The 20,727-nt window shown below is 42.4% G+C and overlaps 1 protein-coding gene across 2 annotated transcripts in view; it reads right to left on the bottom strand.

Moving 5' to 3' along the window:
* LOC111952067 (glutamate receptor ionotropic, delta-1) overlaps positions 1 to 20,727 on the bottom strand; it is a 392,217-nt gene that overhangs the window by 363,099 nt on the left and 8,391 nt on the right. For both annotated transcript variants that reach the window (XM_070434970.1, XM_023970525.2), the window contains exon 2: positions 19,263 to 19,418. In XM_070434970.1, coding sequence (XP_070291071.1) covers positions 19,263 to 19,418 — 156 coding nt within the window. The remainder of the gene's footprint in view (positions 1 to 19,262; positions 19,419 to 20,727) is intronic.

Here is a 20,727-nt window from a genome sequence, read left to right as displayed (position 1 = left end):
CAGACAGAGCACCATCCATGCAACAGGTGGACATTGAACAAAACAGCTTGTTTACAGAGAGAGCTGTTGCCATATCAACCATCCATTGATTTACTATGGAATATGTTTCTAAGCAGCCCTCTGCATGCACACCTAAAATAAGAAACATAACCAGCCATTTCCATCAAACACACCTTTTATTCAAACTGTGCATACACTAAGATATTGTGAAATTTCAGTTATTACCTACAATGTAGTTATCATCTACAACTGTTCTCCACACCTAAACATGTGTTTGCTAATTCTCACATAATGTCTAGCCCAGAGGTGAAGCCACGGCAGGTCGAGGCTGGGCAGAGGCCCTGCCAGATTGAACACCAGCCCACTCAATCAGGTTGGCTTCAAATACATATATCAAAAATACTTAAAAAGAAATAACAATGAAATAAATGAATTGGATTTGTTGTTTGTATTGTCTCCTGACTAATCAGTAATGTTGAAGAATGCAGTAGGAGATTTGGATCGATGTGGTTATATTGCTATCATATGGTACCACTACATTTCCCAGAGGCCACTATGGAAGGCTGATTTGTTAGAGACGGATATAAGGATTGGAAGCACGATGCGAGGCATGCTTCAAGCACCAAGCTAGTAAACCCCACTCTTTTGCACTGGATACATTTGAAGGCTACAGGGCAAGCCATCGCAATCAAAGCCGGGGTAATGTTTTAAATCAACTGAACTGCGAGGCCGTGGCCTATTCATTTGTAGAGAGGAATCATGCAAAAGTGGTTCTGGACATTGTTATGCGCTAAACACAGCGTAGCACCTTGTGGACATAGGGAGAGTGAAGAGGCCCTTAATAAGGGCAACTTCTTGGATTATTTCAAATTCATATCCAAATATGATCCAAAAATTATAAATCGTCTGACTGAGCTGTACACCCGGTTCCAGGAGGATCAATATGGAATAATGAGAGCAGCGGCCTGTCTGCCAGGGTCTAGGACCCCTGAAAGAATCAATGCTGGCCCCATGTGATCACTATCATATCTCTGTTGAGGATGCTGAATTAACCGTGTTTATTCAGCAACTGCATCGGAAAGTGAGGGGAGGTCAGGAATCCCCATCACTTATTGAAGATTTGAACAGCTGTAGCCTGGACATTTTCCCTGACATCAATAGGCTACTAAGGGCCAGCATCATCACCCTTCCTATGACTTCATGTACTGTTGAGACTCTTCTGCACTACAGGCTGTATCAAAACATCCATCAGATCTTGCATGCTGACTGCACGTCTAAACAATCTAGCCCTGTTGTACATTGTAAGGGAACTCAGTGACTCTTTGGACTATGATGAAATAATCTCTATCTTCAACACCAAAGCCTAGGTATATACGCCTTCTGCTGTAAACACGTACAACACACAAGAACGCTAAGCCCGAATGCTGTTTATTTAAGATTTTGCCTAATGTTTTCATGCCTTCCTTGGTTGGCCAGTCCTATATGTCTGAATTATAGTGAGCTACTTTATTCATACCCATATTAGGCTATGTATGATGAATTCATGTTTTCATGCCTGCCTTCAAAGGCCAGGTTTATGTTTGCTAATTCAAGTGAGCTAATGTATTCATACCCACCATGATATTATTTATAATAATTGCATGTTTCCATGCCTGAATGTCTATACAGTACTGTTTGCTTATATTTAGGCCAACATTGTAAATAAGAATTTGTTCTTAAAATAACTGACTTGCCACAGGCCCTGTGTGTAGTTAACTGACCATCTCTGCCCATTCATCGCCATTTTACCTGTTGTTGTTGTCTTAGCTGATTAGCTGTTGTTGTCTTACCCGTTGTTGTCTTAGCTAGCTCTCCCAATCAACACCTGTGATTGCTTTATGCCTCGCTTTATGTCTCTCTCTAATGTCAATATGCCTTGTATACTGTTGTTTAGGGTAGCTATCATTGTTTTATTTTACTGCGGAGCCCCTAGCCCCACTCAACATGCCTCAGATATCTCTTTTGTTCCACCTCCCACACATGTGGTGACCTCACCTAGAATAACTAGTGCCTCCAGAGATGCAACCTCTCTCATCGTCATTCAATGCCTAGATTTACCTCCACTGTTCCTACACCCTACCATACCCCTGTCTGTACATTAGGCCCTGAATCTATTCTACCATGCCCAGAAATCTGCTCCTTTTATTCTCTGTCCCCAACGCACTAGACAACCAGTTTTGGTAGCCTTTAGCCGTACCCTCATCCTACTACTCATCTGTTCCTCGGGTGATGTAGAGGTTAACCCAGGCCCTGTGTCCCCAGGCGTTCTCATTTGTTGACTTCTGTAACCGTAAAAGACTTGGTTTCATGCATGTTAACATCAGAAGCCTCCTCCCTAAGTTTATTTTACTCACTGCTTTAGCACACTCCGATAACCCTGATGTCCTTGCCGTGTCTGAATCCTGGCTTAAGGAAGGCCACCAACAATTTGGAGATTTCCATCCTCAACTACAACAATTTTCGTCAAGATAAAACTGCCAAAGGGGGAGGAGTTGCAATCTACTGCAGAGATAGCCTGCAAAGTTCTGTCATACTTTCCAGGTCTATGCCCAAACAGTTCGAGGTTCTAATTTTAAAAAGGAATCTCTCCAGAAATAAGTCTCTCACTGTTGATGCCTGTTATAGACCCCCCTCAGCTCCCAGCTGTGCTCTGGACACCATATGTGAATTGATTGCCCCCCATCTATCTTCAGAGTTCGTTCTGATAAGTGACCGAAATTGGGATATGCTTAACACCCCGGCCGTCCAACAATCTAAGCTAGATGCCGTCAATCTCACACAAATTATCAAGGAACCCACCAGGTACAACCCTAAATCCATAAACATGGGCACCCTCATAGATATTATCCTGACCAACATTCCCTCCAAATACACCTCTGCTGTCAATCAGGATCTCAGCGATCACTACCACATTGCCTGCATACGCGATCAAACGACCACCCATCATCACTGTCAAACGCTCCCTCAAATCATCAAATCAATTTTATTGGCAATTTTATGGCACTACTTCTGAAGTAGACCAGAGTCATTTCAGAATGAAGACTGCTATAGTTCTGACGGTGTTGCTGTTCTGTCTGTCTGGGGCATGGACTCAGGGAGAGAGTAGAGGGGTAACTAGTAGTTCTGTCTCTCTGTCTGTCTGTCTGTCTGGGGCATGGACTCAGGGAGAGAGTGGAGGGGTAACTAGTAGTTATGTCTCTGTCTGTCTGTCTGTCTGTCTGTCTGTCTGTCTGTTCTGTCTGTGTCTGTCTGTCTGTCTGTCTGTCTGTCTGTCTGTCTGTCTGTTCTGTCTCTGTCTGTCTGGTCTGTCTTGTCTGTCTGTCTGTCTGTCTGTCTGGGGCATGGACTCAGAGAGAGTGGAGGGGTGTTTAGTAGTTATGTTTGTCTGTCTGTCTTTCTGTCTGTCCGCCCATAATGTGTTGATAATATTATACTCTGTTGTTAGGTACAGATTAGAGGTAGGTAAGTGGTTAGGCCACCTTAAGTGAGTAGGGGGAAGTTGCACCTAGATGCTGATCTTGGGTCAGTTTAGCTTTTTCTCAACATGTGTTTAAGGATAGGATTGGGGTTGGGTCATGGCTCCCTAAAACACTTCTGTGAACAAACCTATCTAATCGACCTGGCCCGGGTATCCTGGAAGGATATTGACCTCATCCCGTCAGTAGAGGATGCCTGGTTGTTCTTTTAAAAGTAATTTCCTCACCATCTTAAATAAACATGCCCCTTTCAAAAAATGTAGAACTAAGAACAGATATAGCTCTTGGTTCACTCCAGACCTGACAGCCCTTGACCAGCACAAAAACATCCTGTGGCGTACTGCACTAGCATCGAAAAGTCCCCTCAATATGCAACTTTTCAGGGTAGTCAGGAACCAATACACACAGTCAGTTAGGAAAGCAAAGGCTAGCTTTTTCAAACAGAAATTTGCATCCTGCAGATCTAACTCCAAAAAGTTTTGGGACACTGTAAAGTCCATGGAGAATAAGAGCACCTCCTCCCAGCTTCCCACTGCACTGAGGCTAGGAAGCACTGTCACCACCGATAAATCCACGATAATCAAGAATTTCAATAAGCATTTCTCTACGGCTGGCTGTGCTTTCCTCCTGGCTACCCCAACCCTGGATGGTTCTGACTTAGAATATGTGGACAACTACAAATACCTAGGTGTCTGGCTAGACTGTAAACTCTCCTTCCAGATTCATATTAAGCATCTCCAATCCAAAATTGTATCTAGAATCGGCTTCCTATTTCCCAACAAAGCCTCCTTCACTCACGCTGCCAAACATACCCTCGTAAAACTGACTATCTTACCGATCCTCGACTTAGGTGATGTCATTTATAAAATAGCCTCCAACACTCTACTCAGCAAACTGGATGCAGTCTATCACAGTTCCATCCGTTTTGTCACCAAAGCCCCATATACCACCCACCACTGCGACCTGTATGCTCACGTCGGCTGGCCCTCGCTACAGATTCATCGCCAGACCCAATGCCTCCAGGTCATCTATATGTCTATGCTAGGTAAAGCTCCACCTTATCTCAGCTCACTGGTCACCATAACAACACCCAACCATAGCACGTGCTCCAGCAGGTATAACTCACTGGTCATCCCCAAAGCTAACACCTACTTTGGCCGCCTTTCCCTACAGTTCTCTACTGCCAATGACTGGAACGAATTGCAAGGCTCGCTGAAGTTGGAGACTTATATCTCCCTTACTAACTTTAAGCATCAGCTATCTGAGAAGCTCACCGATGGCTGCAGCTGTACACAGCCCATCTGTAAATAGCCCATCCAACTACCTACCTCATCCCCATATTGTTTTCATTTACTTTTTTTGCTCTTTTGCACACCAGTATATTTACTTGCACATCTATCACTCCAGAGTTAATTTGCTAAATTGTAATTACTTCGCTACTATGGCCTATTTATTGCCTTACCTCCATACTCCATTTGCACACACTGTATATAGATGTTTCTATTGTTATTGAATGTACTTTTGTTTATCCCATGTGTAACTCTGTGTTGTTTTTTGTCGCACTACTTTGCTTTATCTTGGCCAGGTCGCAGTTGTAAATGAGAACTTGTTCTCAACTGGCCTATCTGGATAAATAGTTAAATAAAGGTTCAATTTTAAAAAGAAAACTATTATTATTCAAAGTAAGCTATCATTTCATACCCACCGTACATTTCAAAACATAGGCCTAAAATGTTTGTGTTGTGTGTGTGTGTGTGTGTGTGTGTGGCTGTTTAAGTGTGCACATTTGGGCTTAACGAAAACACCTTCAGGCCTTTCTATTCTTTCTTGCTTACTTGTACAATAAGCTGTTAGCTGTTTGCCTACGCCGCTGGTCTAGCCTCTGACTATTGGTACAAAGTACAAATTCAGAGATGTCACCCAAGAGTAGCCATTTTTGTGGTTTTGGAAGGATATGTTATTTTACACGATGAGAGAAAGCTATGTAGGGTAGAGTGTCTCATTCCTATGTCCTGTATTATTAATTCTGAGGGGTTGCTAGCGGGAAGTTGGCATCGCAGTGAATGAGAACACGTAGGACAGACTTCCGTCCTGCTGGGTTGGAGAAAAGGAGGATGGAGATGATTAGAGTCGCATCCCCCACACGTTTCCCCTCCAGCTAACTAGTCCTCCTCACCACCTCCTACTCATCCACTTGTTTTTCCATTCTCCAATAAGACATCATAATGAAATAAGATTTTCTCATTTCAACGCTGAGATTGTTTAGTTCACACGTGTAAGATGCAGCACGGTGAAGGTTTCCTAAGCTAACTTCTTACTTTGCTATGCTTACCATGTCCATGCTACAGGTCCAATCAGAGTTACGTTGTTTTAGAACTGTGTCAAAGGTGAAGTCACTAAAAACAGTAATAATCACAAATTACAATTGTTGTTCTGCCTGACAACTGGAACATGTGGCCTGTAGACAAATCACCGCCCAAAGTACTACTGAATGTGGCCAGCAGATGTACGTTTTTTTAGCTAAGTATCATTGAACCATTGTTTGTGATTTCTAATTGCAGTTGAGAAACTTCAATCTGACCTTTGAGGCTTGCCTTAGGAGCTTGGGGCTGTTAACTCCATGCCGTCATCTGGTCTGTCCATTAGAAGCAGCTCCAAAGACCCATAATCTTATCACAGCTTGCCTGCTGTATTCAACCTTTTCAATAATCACACAAGGGAATAAGGCTCTGTCAAGTCTGAATTATTTACATTACATGTATAATACATGCATACATGTACAATGCAGCATTGTACATGTTAATTTAGTCCAAAGGCTGTAATATTTACAAGGCATTTAGGGTATGTCTGCATAGCCAAAGCTGATAGTTTGGCAATGATTACAGTGTTGTATGGGCTATTTGGCCAGTATATGTGGAGTTGCTTTACTGCCAGGACATGAGAAACTCTACTGCTCCAAGCAAAGACACATACACACACACACACGTATAATGTATAGTGGCACATACAGAGCATTTGGAAAGTATTCAGAACCCTTGACTTTTTCCACATTTTGTTGAGTTACAGCCTTATATTCCAAAATGGATAAAATCAAAAAATTGCTTCATCAATCGAAACACAATAACCCATAATGACAAAGTGAACACAGGTTTTTAGAAATATTTGCTAATTTATTAAAAATAAACAGAAATACCTTATTTACATAAGTATCAGACCCTTTGCTATGAGACTCGAAATTCAGCTCAGGTGCATCCTGTTTCCATTGATAATCCATGACATGTTTCAACAACTTGATTGGAGTCCACCTGTGGTAAATTCAATTGATTGGACATGATTTGGAAAGGCACACACCTGTCTATATTAGGTCCCACAGTTGACACTGCATGTCAGAGCAAAAACTAAGCCATGAGGTCAAAGGAATTGCATGTAGAGCTCCGAGAGGATTGTGTCGACGCACAGATCTGGGGAAGGGTACCAAAACAGTTCTGCAGCATTGAAGGTCCCCAAGAACACAATGGCCTGCATCATTCTTAAATGGAAGAAGTTTAGAATCACCAACACTCTTCCTGGCCAAACTAAACAATCGGGGGAGAAGGGGCTTGGTCAGGGAGGTGGTCACTCTGACAGAGCTCATCTGTGGATATGGGAGAACCTTCCAGAAGGAGCACTCCACCAATCAGGCATTTATTGTAGACTGGCCAGACGGAAGCCACTCAACAGTAAAAGGCACATGACAGCCAGCTTGGAGTTTGTAAAAAGGCACCTAAAGGACTCTCATACCATGAGAAACAAGATTCTCTGGTCTGATGAAACCAAGATTGAACTCTGTTCTGAATGCCAAGCATCACGTCTGGAAGAAACCTGGCACCATCCCAAAGCATGGTGGTGGCAATATCATGCTGTGGGGATGTTTTTCAGCGGCAGGGAAACTAGCCAGGATCGAGTGAAAGATGAATGGCGTAAAGTACAGAGAGATCCTTGATGAAAACCTGCTCTAGAGCATTCAGGACCTCAGACTGGGGCGAAGGTTCCCCTTCTAACAGGACAATGATCCTACGCACACAGCCAAGACAATGCAGGAGTGGCTTCGGGACAAATCTTTGAATGTCCTTGAGTGGCCCAGCCAGAGCCCGGACTTGAACCCTATTGTACATCTCTGGAGAGACCTGAAAATAGCTATGGATCGAGGCTCTCCATCCCACCTGACAAAGCTTGAGAAGATCTGCAGAGAAGAATGGGAGAAACTCCCCAAATACAGATGTGCCAAGCTTGTAGAGTCATACCAAAGAAGACTTGAGGCCATAATCGATGCCAAAGACGCTTCAACAAATTACTGAGTAAAGGGTCTGAATACCTATGGAAATGTGATATTTCAGTTTTTTATTTGTAATAAATTAGTTTTTGCTATGTCATTATGGGGTATTGTGTGTAGATTGAGGGGGAAAAACAATTGAATCAATTTTAGAATAAGGCTGTAATGTAACAAAATGTGGAAAAAGTCAAGGGGTCTGAATACTTTCAGAATGCACTGTACAATATCCATAGCAAATTACACTTTAGTGCAGCACTTTGATTACAAAACAGGGTAAATGAGGGCAATGGTATGGAATGGATTTCTGTCTGATGAGGAACAAAATGAGGCCAAAGCTGTAGGCGACTAGATAATGGAAGACGCGCGTACTGTACTTGACTGAGGTAAAATATAAATCATTCACATTAACTTTAGTAAAAAAGGGCCCGTCTCTCCCCCTCTCTCTGTCTCGAAGATCCCTTTTAACCTGTAGCTACTTCATAATTCATGCCCTCTCTCTTATGGAGAGGTGGAATGATGTACCTCATATATTTATCCACCATCCTATGATTGATAAAGATTACCCTAGTAAGTAATGTCACTAGAATGTACAGATGAATAAAGAAATCACCTCATGACTGGTTCTAGAAAGTAATTCTTATTTTTTTGCGTGTGAAGACAAGTATAAATCTGGCCAATTTATCGGTTATAAATCAAGCCAGCGTTTGTAAAGCAGAGATGCATGCTTTCATTTGTGAAATGTCAAGCATAATGGCTGGGTTTACACCACAGCATGCAACATGCAGAGAAACATCTATTATTAATCTCAAATGTACTTTACCAGCAACAATATGTGACAAAGACTGACATTACATCCTCTTGTGTTAAAAACAAAAAACAAAGTTTTAAGTGACAATGAGCTTTTACACCGGAAGGTGATTATGCATCATTATTATACAACATTATAATTAAGCAATAAGGCCCGAGGGGGGTGTGGTATATGGCCAGTATACCATGGCTAAGGGCTGTTTTGCATCATCTACTCCAAATATCTACTCCGAACTTGTTAAGAATTATCTACTGTAAATATGGCATTATTCCACTATTTCCATCAGTTTGAATCCCTTTCAAGGGGGACTTTTATTTTGAAGATGAACCGCAAATTCCACTATTGTGGCTAGCTTCACACAGGTGTGCGCGGCAGTTTGGAAAAATATCCAACACCTGACAGAGTTGTTAGTTTGGCAATGTTGATTAGCACATATGTGGATTAAAATGCCAAGAAGACTGTAGAAGGAGCGTATGGTGTCCACAGATCAATGTATAAACAAAAATGTCCGTTGAAATCGGTACCAGAACTACGCAGGTGTCCTAAACAGGGAACTTTACATCTAAGATGTTTAAAGAAAGAACGGTCAAAATATCTCTTCTAGGAGGCGAACCGACAATGTTCTAATCCACAGGCGGGAATACCAACCATTACGCAACAAATCCTGCTCCAAAAAGTTTGACTTCGAAAGACTATTTAAATGTCTTGAAGCGTACATTCCAAAATTATTTTGTTCATTCACTCAAGAGTGATTGCACGTTTATTTGTCTTGCTTGTTGAAAATATAATAGTCTTAAACAGTTAATTTGTTAAAAACAGACTCATTTAATCAAGTAGGTAACCAAGTTAGCAAGAGTTTGCTTTGATTTTGACTGCATGCTGCTGGCTGGCTGGGCTGGTTACAACCTGATCTCATAGAGTTTCGTATTCTGTATGTAAATCCGAGATACTTAATTTAGTATGATATGTTACGTTTCGTATGGTGTGTATTAATTTGTGGATGTCCATAATCCATTTCTCATGATATGTTACGAATTACAATTATTATGGCATGTTAAGTATTTGCAATTTGTATGACCTGTTATGGATTTTAATTCGTACAATATGTATGATATGTTACGAAATCCAATTTGTTGTTGCTAATGTTAGTTAGGTGGCTAATGTTAGCTAGGCTAGTTAGGGTTAAGGTTAGTGTTAGGAGTTATGTTAAACGGTTAAGGGAAGGGTTAGCTAGCATGCTAAGTAATTGCAAAGTAGCTAAAAAGTAGTAAGTACGGTAATTGCAAAGTTGGTAATAAGCTAAAATGCCAAAGTTGTCCATGATGAGATTAGAACACTCAACCTTTGGGTTGATTTGTGTTATCACCCATCTGTCCACTGCGACATATACTTAAGTATCAAAAGTAAATGTAATTGCTAAAATATACTTAATTATCAAAAGTAAATATATTACTTCACGTTCCTTATGTTAAGCAAACCAGACAGCCAATTTTCTTGTTTTTTATTTACGGATAGACAGGGGCTCTCTCCAACACTCAGACATAATTTACATACGAAGCATTTGTGTTTAGTGAGACCGCCAGATCAGAGGCAGTATGGATGACCAGGGGTGTTCGCTTGATAAGTGTGTGAATTGGACCATTTTCCTGTCCTGCTAAGCATTCAGAATGTAACAAGTACTTGTGGGTTTCAGGGAAAATGTATGGAGTAAAAAGTACATAATTTTCTTTAGGAATGTAGGGGAGTAAAAGTAAACGTTGTCAAAAAAGATAACTAGAAAAGTACAGATACCTCCAAAAATGACTTAAGTAGTACTTCAAAGTATTTTTACTTCAGTACTTTACACCACTGGTAGCTTGTAGCTTGCTGTGACTTCAGCCATGATAGCTCTCAAAGCAATGTTGTCTGAAAAACTATTCATAGAATAAAAGGCAAAAGATGTGGTGCATGTCTGAATGGAATGTGCTATAAGATTATGTCCAGTGGCCAATGTCCATGCATTTTGTTCAGATTTCATCTGCTCTTGACCTCCACTCAAAAAACAGAGTTTGGGGTTTTACGTTTCTTTCTGGGGGTTTACATAGCGTCACTACCAGATACATCCATGATGCCTGGGCATGAGTATGAGGACTTGTGGCATGGAGAGAGCAGCGTGAGCCAGTAGCAGATGGGCCCACTCACTGATGCTGAGTTGAACAGTGTTTCTCGGCGATACCACAGACAAAGGCTCACAAACCTGCCTTGTAGTCAATGTGGCAGTGAGCTGAACCAACGTAATCTTTTTTATTACCTAAGATTTAACAGTCTGTAGCTCTCCTCTCTCCATTTCTCGCTCTCTCTCTAACCCTCTCTCCTGTCTTCTCTCTCCATTCTTCTTCATCTCTCTCTCCAACTCTCCCTTCTTCTCTCTCTCCAACACTCTCTCCCTTCTTCTTCTTCTTCCTCTCTCTCACCCTTCCTCCATCTCTTTTTCTCTATCTCTCTGAAAGGAATGAGTAGTGGGAAGCGGCCAAGCAGCCAATGTTCCTCTCGTTGCCTCCTGTTTATACACTAATAGGATTTACTCTGAGGCTTATTTTCCGCTCCTCGTCTTCCGTCCTGGAATGGAGTCCTCCGCAGCCAACAGTGCAGGTGGTGGGTAGTAAATTATACATGCTGCCCTCCAAGCACTTCAGCATGAGGGAGGGGGGTCCCCCCAAAAAGCCTCCGCCCTGAACACCCCCACCACAACCCTCCCTAACTCCTACTCCCACCTTCCTCCCCATCCCTTCCTCCTCCTCTCCATCCCTCCCTCCTCCACTCCATCCCTCCCTCCTCTCCATCCCTCCCATCCTCCTTTTCATTCCTCCACTCCATCCCTCTCTCCTCCACTCCATCCCTCCCGTCTATTCCTCCCTCCTCCTCTCCATCCCTCCCTCCTCCTCTCATCCCTCCCTCCTCCTCTCCATCTCTCATCCACTCCATCCCTCCCTCCCTCCTCCTGTCTATTCCTTCCCTCCTCCTCTCCKTCCCTCCCTCCTCCTTTCCATCCCTCCCTCCTCCTTTCCATCCCTCCCTCCTCTCATCCCTCCCTCCTCCGCTCCATCCCTCCCTCCTCTCTCTCCCCTCATCCACTCCATCCCTCCCTCCTCTCCATCCCTCCCCTCCTCCACTTCTCCCTCCTCCACTCCATCCCTCCCTCCTCGCCTCCTCCTCTCTATCCCTCCCTCCTCTCCATTCCGCCCTCCCTCCTCCTCTCCATCCCCCCCTCCTCTCCATCCCTCCCTCCATCACTATTTCTCAAGCACTTTTTAAGCAGCTCAATAATGTTAAAGCACAGCAAACCATAGAAAAAGAGAAATGATGCCATAGACTTGTGACCTAGACGATCACCAGCATCCATCTGATTGGACAGGTCATCTCCCAGGAGCCAATCAGTCTTGATTTCCTCTTTACCACCTCCATCACTATTACAGGTAATGGAGAGGAGTATTTGGGGTCACAGAAAAGTGAAAACATTTGTCATATCGACCTGCACTGTTCTTACTGTCACATGGGAGAGAAATGCAGGAAAATAACCTGCATAAGATGGATATGTTGTTGTTAGTTCAGTTAATCATTGAAATTGATCATTTCTACAGACAGACAGGCGAGTACCCGTGGATAGATAATATGGCAACAAACATTGTACAATAAAAAAGGGATTGGCAATCTTACATACAGTAATTACATACAGTAATTGGTCCATTTCAGTAGTTTATACCAGACCTCATATCATGAGAGCCTGTTTGCCTTCCAAAATAAAACTCAACCTGTAGCAGTGTGACCCAGAAAGATCACCACCCAAAGACCAGAAATCACCTTCAAAAGACACATCAGCTGGAGGACAAGAGGAAATGAGGGAGAAAATAAAAAAGAGAGTGATGATGCACCTGAAACACCCTAATTAGTGCATTACAGTCACTCTGTTTACATGTGAATCCAAAGTTCACCATTTAATTTCCTGAAAACCTGGCAATTACCGGCCTTGCAATCGCTAAGGGAATAGGGCAGGAAAAAAACAAATAACATTGCTTTACTTTTTCAATACGTGAAACCATGCTTCAAAAGGGCCAGCCTGTTTTCTGATACCCAAATTAAAAGATTAGTGAAATCCCAGCTCGCAGTGACATTTAGAGAGAAGCCGATGACTCCTTTGAATACAGATTAGTGTATACCTTTTAAATACAACAGTGGTACCAACACGTAAAATTCCAAAGGCAAATCTCATTCACAGTGCTAGCAATTCCTCTAAGGGCTGATTCCAAGAGATGACTTACACTACACTCTCAATGCATTCAGAGGTGTCACAGAAACTCAGAGACGTGCAGAGTCAATGACCTGAATGACACAACATATCCCAGTGCACCCAAAGAATGACAGCAGCAGCCTGGGTTTAGGCACAGAGCGGACAAACCCTTGTACAGAACGCATCAGTGGAACACTTTCCAGGACGGGGAGAGAAGAGGGACAGAACAGTGACTACATTTAGGAGCAGTGGGCCGGACCATAACTCACACTCTCTCTCAGCTCACTTTGTCTCTTTATTCTCTGACAGGACCTACAGCGCCAGGCAGTGCTGACTCTCTCCATTCCAAAGGGGATAGTCGAATGCATATTCTATGTGTCTTTCAGGTCTCAATGGGCTGCAGGTCTGATAGGCCCTTCTTGCCAGAGGTCTATCTGTGATTTATTCTGCTGTAGACTACATGGTCACTACAGCATGAAAATGCACATGCAACATGCACAGGCAAGGCAGTATTTATGCATAGTAGAATAGGCTGTGAGTAAAAGGTACAGGAGTAATGTACAAACACACCTAGGATGCTAAGAGTAAATAAAACGCTATTTAACACATATGCACAGACAAACACACACGGCCAACTCAGCATGTATAAAGTACCAACACAGCCACACATACACATGTACACACACTTGCACAAAGTGAACTGGACGGCAGCAGCATCATGTATAGTATACTGCTAGCTGATGTGTTTTCAGACATTTTCATGTCCACTATCGTCCCTGTGCCCAAGAAAGGGAAAGTAACTGAACTGAATGACTACTGACCCATAGCACTCATTTCCGTCATCATGAAGTGCTTTGAGAGGTTAGTCAAAGACCACGTCACCTCCTCCCTCCTCGACACACCCAACCCTCTCCAATTCTCCTACCTCCAACAGATCCACGGATGATGTAATCACCATGGCACTGCACACTGCCCTCACCCACCTGGACAAAAGGAATGCATATGTGAGGATGCTGTTCATCGACTACAGCTCGGCATTCAATACCGTAGTGCACTCTAAGCGCATCACAAAGCTCAAGGCCCTGGGACTGAACTCCTCCCTATGCAACTGGGTCCTGGACTTCCTGAAGGGCCGCCCCCAGGTGGTGAAGGTAGGCAACATTACCTCCTTGACACAGATTCTCAACACGGGGGCCCCACAAGTGTGCGTCCTCAGTCCCCTCCTGTACTCCCCGTATACCCACGACTGTGTGGCCTCACACAGTTCCAACTCTATCCTCAAGTTCGCTGACTACACAACAGTCGTAGGCCTGATTACCAACAACGATGAGATGGCTAAAAGAGAGGAGGTAGGCACTCCGACGGTATGGTGCCAGGTAAACAACCTCTTCCTCAACGTCAGCAAAACAAATGAACTGATTGTGGACTTCAGGAGGAACCAGGCTTGGCACGCCCCCATCCTCATCAACAAGGCCGCCGTGGAGACGGTCATAAATGTCAAGTTCCTTGGCGTACACATCTCAGAGGAGCTGAAATGGTCAAACCACACGGACACTGTGGTGAAGAAGGCACGACAGCGACTGTGGCCTGTCCCAGAGGGCCCTCAGTGTTCTACAGGAGCACTATCGAGAGCATAATGTCAGGCTGCATCACAGCCTGGCATGACAACTCCACCGCTGCTGATCGCAAGGCTCTACAGAGGATGGTATGGTATGCTCAGCCGAACGCACCATTGGGTCCACACAGCCTGCCCTCCAAGACACCTACAATACCAGGTGTAGCAGGAAGGCCAAGAAGATAATCAGACACCTCAGCCAAAATCGAATCTAAATCTAATCGAATCTTACTACAGGCTAACTACTGTTTAACAACAATGCAGTTTGTCATGCAAATCTACACAGCCCCTCGGAGGTGCAGCCCTGTGTATTAGTACACAATGTTATCGTAAACCCTTCATACTATACAATTCACCATCAATACACAATAAGCAGCCTGACCAAGCCAGTCCCAGAAACATCCAGTATAATTACAAGAATAGTGTTAGACATGGATTAAATGAAAGGGTTAAATGTACACCACGGCTGTGACCTCACTTAGCTGATTGAAGCAGTTCCGTGTCTGCAGGCCTATCAAAGAGCTTATGACGGATTAAAAATAACCATTGGGTAATTAACAGGCCTGGAAAAGATGACATGATCATTCTCCTCACTACACCTAGGAAATAGACATAAAAACACAAACAAATCCATTATGGAGATTTACCTACAGTTATTAAACCACAGGCCTGGACAATAATTGTCAAAGACCAGCTTTCCATCATGTTTAGAGAATTGTGAATAATGAGTTGTCATAAGTGGGGAATCTAGTGGGGATATTGCATTGGCCACGCCAACACTCTAAAAGGAGCTATCATTTGATCCTTCGGCACGTGTAGTAGAGGAAGGTGAAAGTGAACCTTACAGTTATTGAAGGAGGGTTTTCTAAGTCTATGTGCTTAGAGCAATTCAATTCTCCTTGACTTTTCCCTTGGGAGGAGTTGATGTAAATGGAGTTGCAGTAGTGGGTGTTGGGGGGTATTGGTACAAAGCACTCAACAAATTACTGCATCTCAACTCGATGACTAAAATAGACCCTCATCTGCCGCAGTGAATAGTTAACGGCAGTTATTTGATACTCCGAAATAACTAACTTGTCATTGATCTGATTGTTTGTCAATTTGAGTAATGCACAGGTCTCAACCCCTTTTTAGAATTGACCTGAATCTATCATATCAGTCTTGACGTGAAGGATGTCACCTAACCCACACCTCATCATCCAGTGATCAACTTCATGCTAATATGGAAGCTCTCATCACCTTAGTCCCTCTAGATCACAGAGATAGGTATTCTAATGCAACAGCTGTTTTTCCTCTTACCCTCCTACTGATCTTCTCCTTCACTTTTCGTCTTTTCCTCGTGCCTACCCTTTTCCTTTCCTAAGCACTCCTCTTCCCACACTCCTCCTTCACTCCCGCTCATTCTTATTCTGATCCTTGTTCTCCTCACACTTCTGCCCAGCCCTGCCTGTCTCCTCCTCCCTGGCGGTACACTGGCAGGATCCTTAGTGGCAGTCACAGGGTGAATGTGAACAAAACAGTAAAGCAAAGGTCAACACGACCCTACTGCCACTCAACCATCCACTCATCTCACACACACCCCAGTCCCAGGAAGGCTCATCGATCCTGGCGCCTCATCGACCGGTAAGCCCCGAGTTCCAAAACACCCCCAATCAACAATAAATAAATAGCACTGCTAGTGTGTAAATAGTGACTTGGTAAGCTATAATAATAACCAAAGGAAATCATCATAGACTAAGCAGCGGGAATGTCCAGTGTAGAACAACCAGTAGGTTCCCTTTGAAAGGTATTTGGGCTCACCATCAATCAGCCTTGATACCCAGTAGACCTTTGTGTCGTTGTCATATTTTAAGTCTTCTGCACTGATTTGTTTGGTATGCAGCCAGAAATAAACATCTGTCTTCTCTTATACTTTCAGAGCTGGAAAGTTATCGCCTGCTGTAACGGTAGATGCCCTTTATTAACAGAAAATAGCTTTTTTGTACATGTTTCGATGATAGGCAATGACTCTGAATTAGGACGAGATAAGAAAACACATTTCTAAATAGAAGTCACCTCACTTTTATCGTGCAAAAATCACTTCAGTATTAACTTAAAACTAAAATCTGCAGTTTAAACAATAACAAAGCAGTGAACCCGCGTCTGTGTTAGTAAAAAGCTGAGGAATGGGCTTGGAGAGATGTAACCACTCTCAAATTCATAGACAGAGCTATGGATACTAGGACTGACCATCCATGATATCAAAATTATAGTTTTAACCATGTTTCAAGGCTATACTATATACAGAGTGTTTGTTAATATTTACATGCTTTACAAACGCTGGAGTAAAACAAGGTTATATTTTGGGTTCTGATGGGACACTACAGTTGAACTAAGCTCATGAGGCATGTATCAGTTATACTCTTCAAGAATCTATGGGTATTACTATTTGAGCGCTTTCGTAACGGAGTAACTATTCGATTCAAGGCCAATGTAAAAGGATGCAGTGGACTAAATGGCTGTAGCAGATCCCTAGCTAATAGGTTCATTTCATGAGGGTTCCATTCTCTTCCACAGTGCATGGAAACATCCTTCAATACCACCATCATGGCCTTGGCAAATATATTAGTATCCAGTTCATTAATCATCCACTAACATTTAGTTTGCCTAGCTGAACATTCAGTCCAATTCAATAGAATCAACAATCCCTTACAACAGCTCTAACAAAAACTTCAACATAAGCCAATTACTCCTCGTTTAAGTTACCATTATGTTGGGGAGGCATGTAAAAGTTTTATAATTGTTCACCACTCTCATTCTATGCTTCTATGCCATTCTGTATGTCTGACAAGGTCGATAATCTCTTTGGCAACTTCTCTAAGCCTTTGACAACGGTTTTAATACTATTGTGTTCTCCTCGGGTTATATACAACTAACTGACAAAATAAAGGAAACACTTCCGTAAATGAGGCATATGAAGTATACTGAACAAAAACATAAATGCAACATGCAACAATTTCTAACAATATACTTAGTTACAGTTCATATAAGGAAATCACTGCCCAGTCATGTGAACTCCTAATCTATGGACCCACTGTGGAGCCAGGCCCACCCAATCAGAATTAGTTTTTCCCTACTAAAGGGCTTTATTACAGATAGAAATACTCCTCAGTTTTGTGTAACAAAACTGCACATTTTAAAGTGGCATTTTATTGTATTTTTTTTGCTCATGAAACATGGAACTAACACTTTACATGTTGCGTTTATATTTTTGTTCAGTGTATATTGAAAGCCGGTGCTTCCACATAGGTATGGTTGTTGAGTTAATTAAGCGATTAACATCCCCTCATGCTTAGGGTCATGTATAAAAATGCCCAGTTGCCCATTATTTTTGCTACCATGGCTAGAAGAAGTGATCTCAGTGAGTTTGAAAGAGGGGTATCCATGGAGCATAGACGGTTTAAAGTGTGTGTGTGTGTGTTTTAAAAATGTTTATCCCAGCCCCCATCCCCACAGGAGGCCTCTTACCAGGCCCATCATTGTTTGGGTTTGGGTTACAGTTTAGGTTTGGGTTTGGGTTACAGTTAGGTAGGTGTGTGTGTGTGTGTGTGTGTGTCTCAGTCACCAGATCTCAACCCAATTGAACACTTCTGGGAGATTCTGGAGCAGTGCCTGAGACAGCATTTTTTAACAAAACGCCAAATGATGGAATTACTCATGGAAGAATGGTGTTTCATCCCTCCAACAGAGTTCTAGACATGGCGCATTGAAGCTGTTCTGGCTCGTGGTGGCCCAGCACCCTATTAAGACAATTTATGTTGATATTTCCTTAATTTTGGCAGTTACCTCCGTGATGTATTGTGATGATGTCAGCTGCTGGGTGACATCATATTTGAACCAAGGGGCCAGGGTTCCGGTCTACAGTAGAAGAACAGTTTTGAATCGATACTGCAATTTAACTGATTGACGGCCACATAGAAAAGTCAGATTAGAATATTCATAAAAAGACACATTAGTCATCACCTTTGTGTAAATTTTTTGAGATGTTGAATTATTCAAATAATTGTTGCTGAGGGCGATCCCCCCCCCCCCCCCCCCCTCACTCACAGCCGAAGATATTAACGTTTTATATTCATCCAATGTCTGCCATGTTTGTGGTTGACGTGATGACATCATCGCTGCTCGCGCTGCTCCCTGTGCGCACTGAGTGCTAGCGCGCATGTGATGTTGGTCCGTATAAACTGGACGCAACCTGGATATAGACGGTGAGCATGAGTAGATTACCTTGAAAACAACGGTCGGAAATCTTGGATGCAGTCTCCAGTTTGTATTATACCTCAGTGATTTGAACGGCACTGTCTGACTGACTATGCAAGCTACAGGAGACAAGCACTTTTAGCACTGTGAAGTTGTAGATGTGAATCTACAACATTAAAAAGTGAGATTCAATCTATCCACATTCTAAAGCTGATTATCTGCATCTGAGAAAAGAGATTTAAGTTAATAATCACCCGTCTGAACTTTGACTCAATACTTACATCTAGCTAAGAATTTAAACTGCAATAGATACAACAAACTATGGAAACAAGAAAATTGAAAGGATTCTTCAACAGCCTGCAAGTCTTTAACCACGATAAGAATATAAACACCCTCATGCCATCAGAAACCACAAAGCTGAAATGTTGTCCCCAACCCTCCGGTCCTAAGCAATTAGATATAACAGCAAAGCAATCGATACAAAAAAAATATTCTGCCGGGTCACTTACCTTCCTGCACTGCTTGAAATGGGTTGTTAGCCTCGATAGATTTTACAGAGTGGGTGATTTTTTCACTTTGTAGAATGTCGTCGTTGAGACTTAGGTCAGAAATGGCAAGTTGGAAAATTTCGTCATCCCTTCCAGCGTTTTCCTCAAATATGGCACCTGTTGGAGCAAAATAAATCAATATAGGCTCACTTATTTGGTGGGAAAATAAACTGTGAACTGTGCCCATGGTTTTTTCATTCACCAACAGGTTTACTTGATCCAGCATAGTATCTATCCATTTTTAAATGATGATGCAGTTTACACTGAACTACCTTATCGATTGCTCTTTATGGTATATGCGCAATTTGGATGCAGATGCCTAAATCAATAGTATTAAGGCTACGTATTTACTGTAGGCAGAGTGGCTAACCTTGTCAAAGGTTCTTGATAGCCACTCTAGCACAGGCGGGATTACAAATGTTCATAAACGCGTGCAAAACAAATCACTTTCCAGACATGGATCTTTGGTTGGGTCTTTTTCCTATTTATTAGCAGCAAAGATAAACCATAGAACAGTGGAGTGCGGCAGAGTCACAAGCTTTGGCTGTATAGTAGCCTACAAATGTGGAAACTGTCAATGGGATTTATTTCACATATGGACCTGTGAGTAGGCAGGGCAAACCCGTTTTGTGATTTCTGCTATATAATCAAAATAAATCAATCACAGCACGTTTTTGTACTCATTCAGCAGTTTTTACCTGATTAAGTACAATACCATTGGAAATTAAGATTGAAAGTTTAATTTATATTCCTAAAACTGCAGTTGAACATGATTCTGTCACTGCTTCTTGTAAACATTTTGATAAATAGCCCAACGTCAAAAGACAGTTTTAAAGTGTCCAAATCAATAACCAATATGCAGAAACAGTTCAGGATGTATTGAAAACCTAAACATAAAATGTACTATCTACAGTACACATGCATGTGCAACAATTGTAATCATATTGCTTGTATTTGTACAAGGGGCATATGCACTGTTTTTACATCACTGGTTAGAGGACAACCTGCAGAACACAGTCAGCTACGTTTTAGAATGTTACATTTTGATACAGGGGTCACCAAAACAGAAAGAGAGACGCAACACTGTTTTGTCAATCACTCCTATCGATTATCGCTTTGAAATCAATTAAGCGAGAGGGGGGAGATAAGGTGCACATCCTGTTAAAACTAACACATCTCAAAAAACACACGGAATCTGGGAATAATGTGTACATCACTGTTTAGAGGACAATTTGTAGAAGACAGCTAGCTACATTTTGAAGTGTTGCATTTTGTTTCAAGTGGGTCGCCAACACGATAAGTGTAATGCAACACTTTTACATTTATATTTTGGAATGTCAGATGATGATTCCGGGAGACTGCCATCACAAACCACTTTTTATGTTAGTTAACTTCAATGAATCTTGACACAGCAGGGCCGGACTAC

This window comes from Salvelinus sp. IW2-2015, linkage group LG25, assembly GCF_002910315.2.
Source record: "Salvelinus sp. IW2-2015 linkage group LG25, ASM291031v2, whole genome shotgun sequence".
NCBI classification, from domain to species: domain Eukaryota; kingdom Metazoa; phylum Chordata; class Actinopteri; order Salmoniformes; family Salmonidae; genus Salvelinus; species Salvelinus sp. IW2-2015.
The sequence above is the reverse complement of the archived record's forward strand: the minus strand, read 5'-3'. Positions and strand labels throughout refer to the sequence as shown.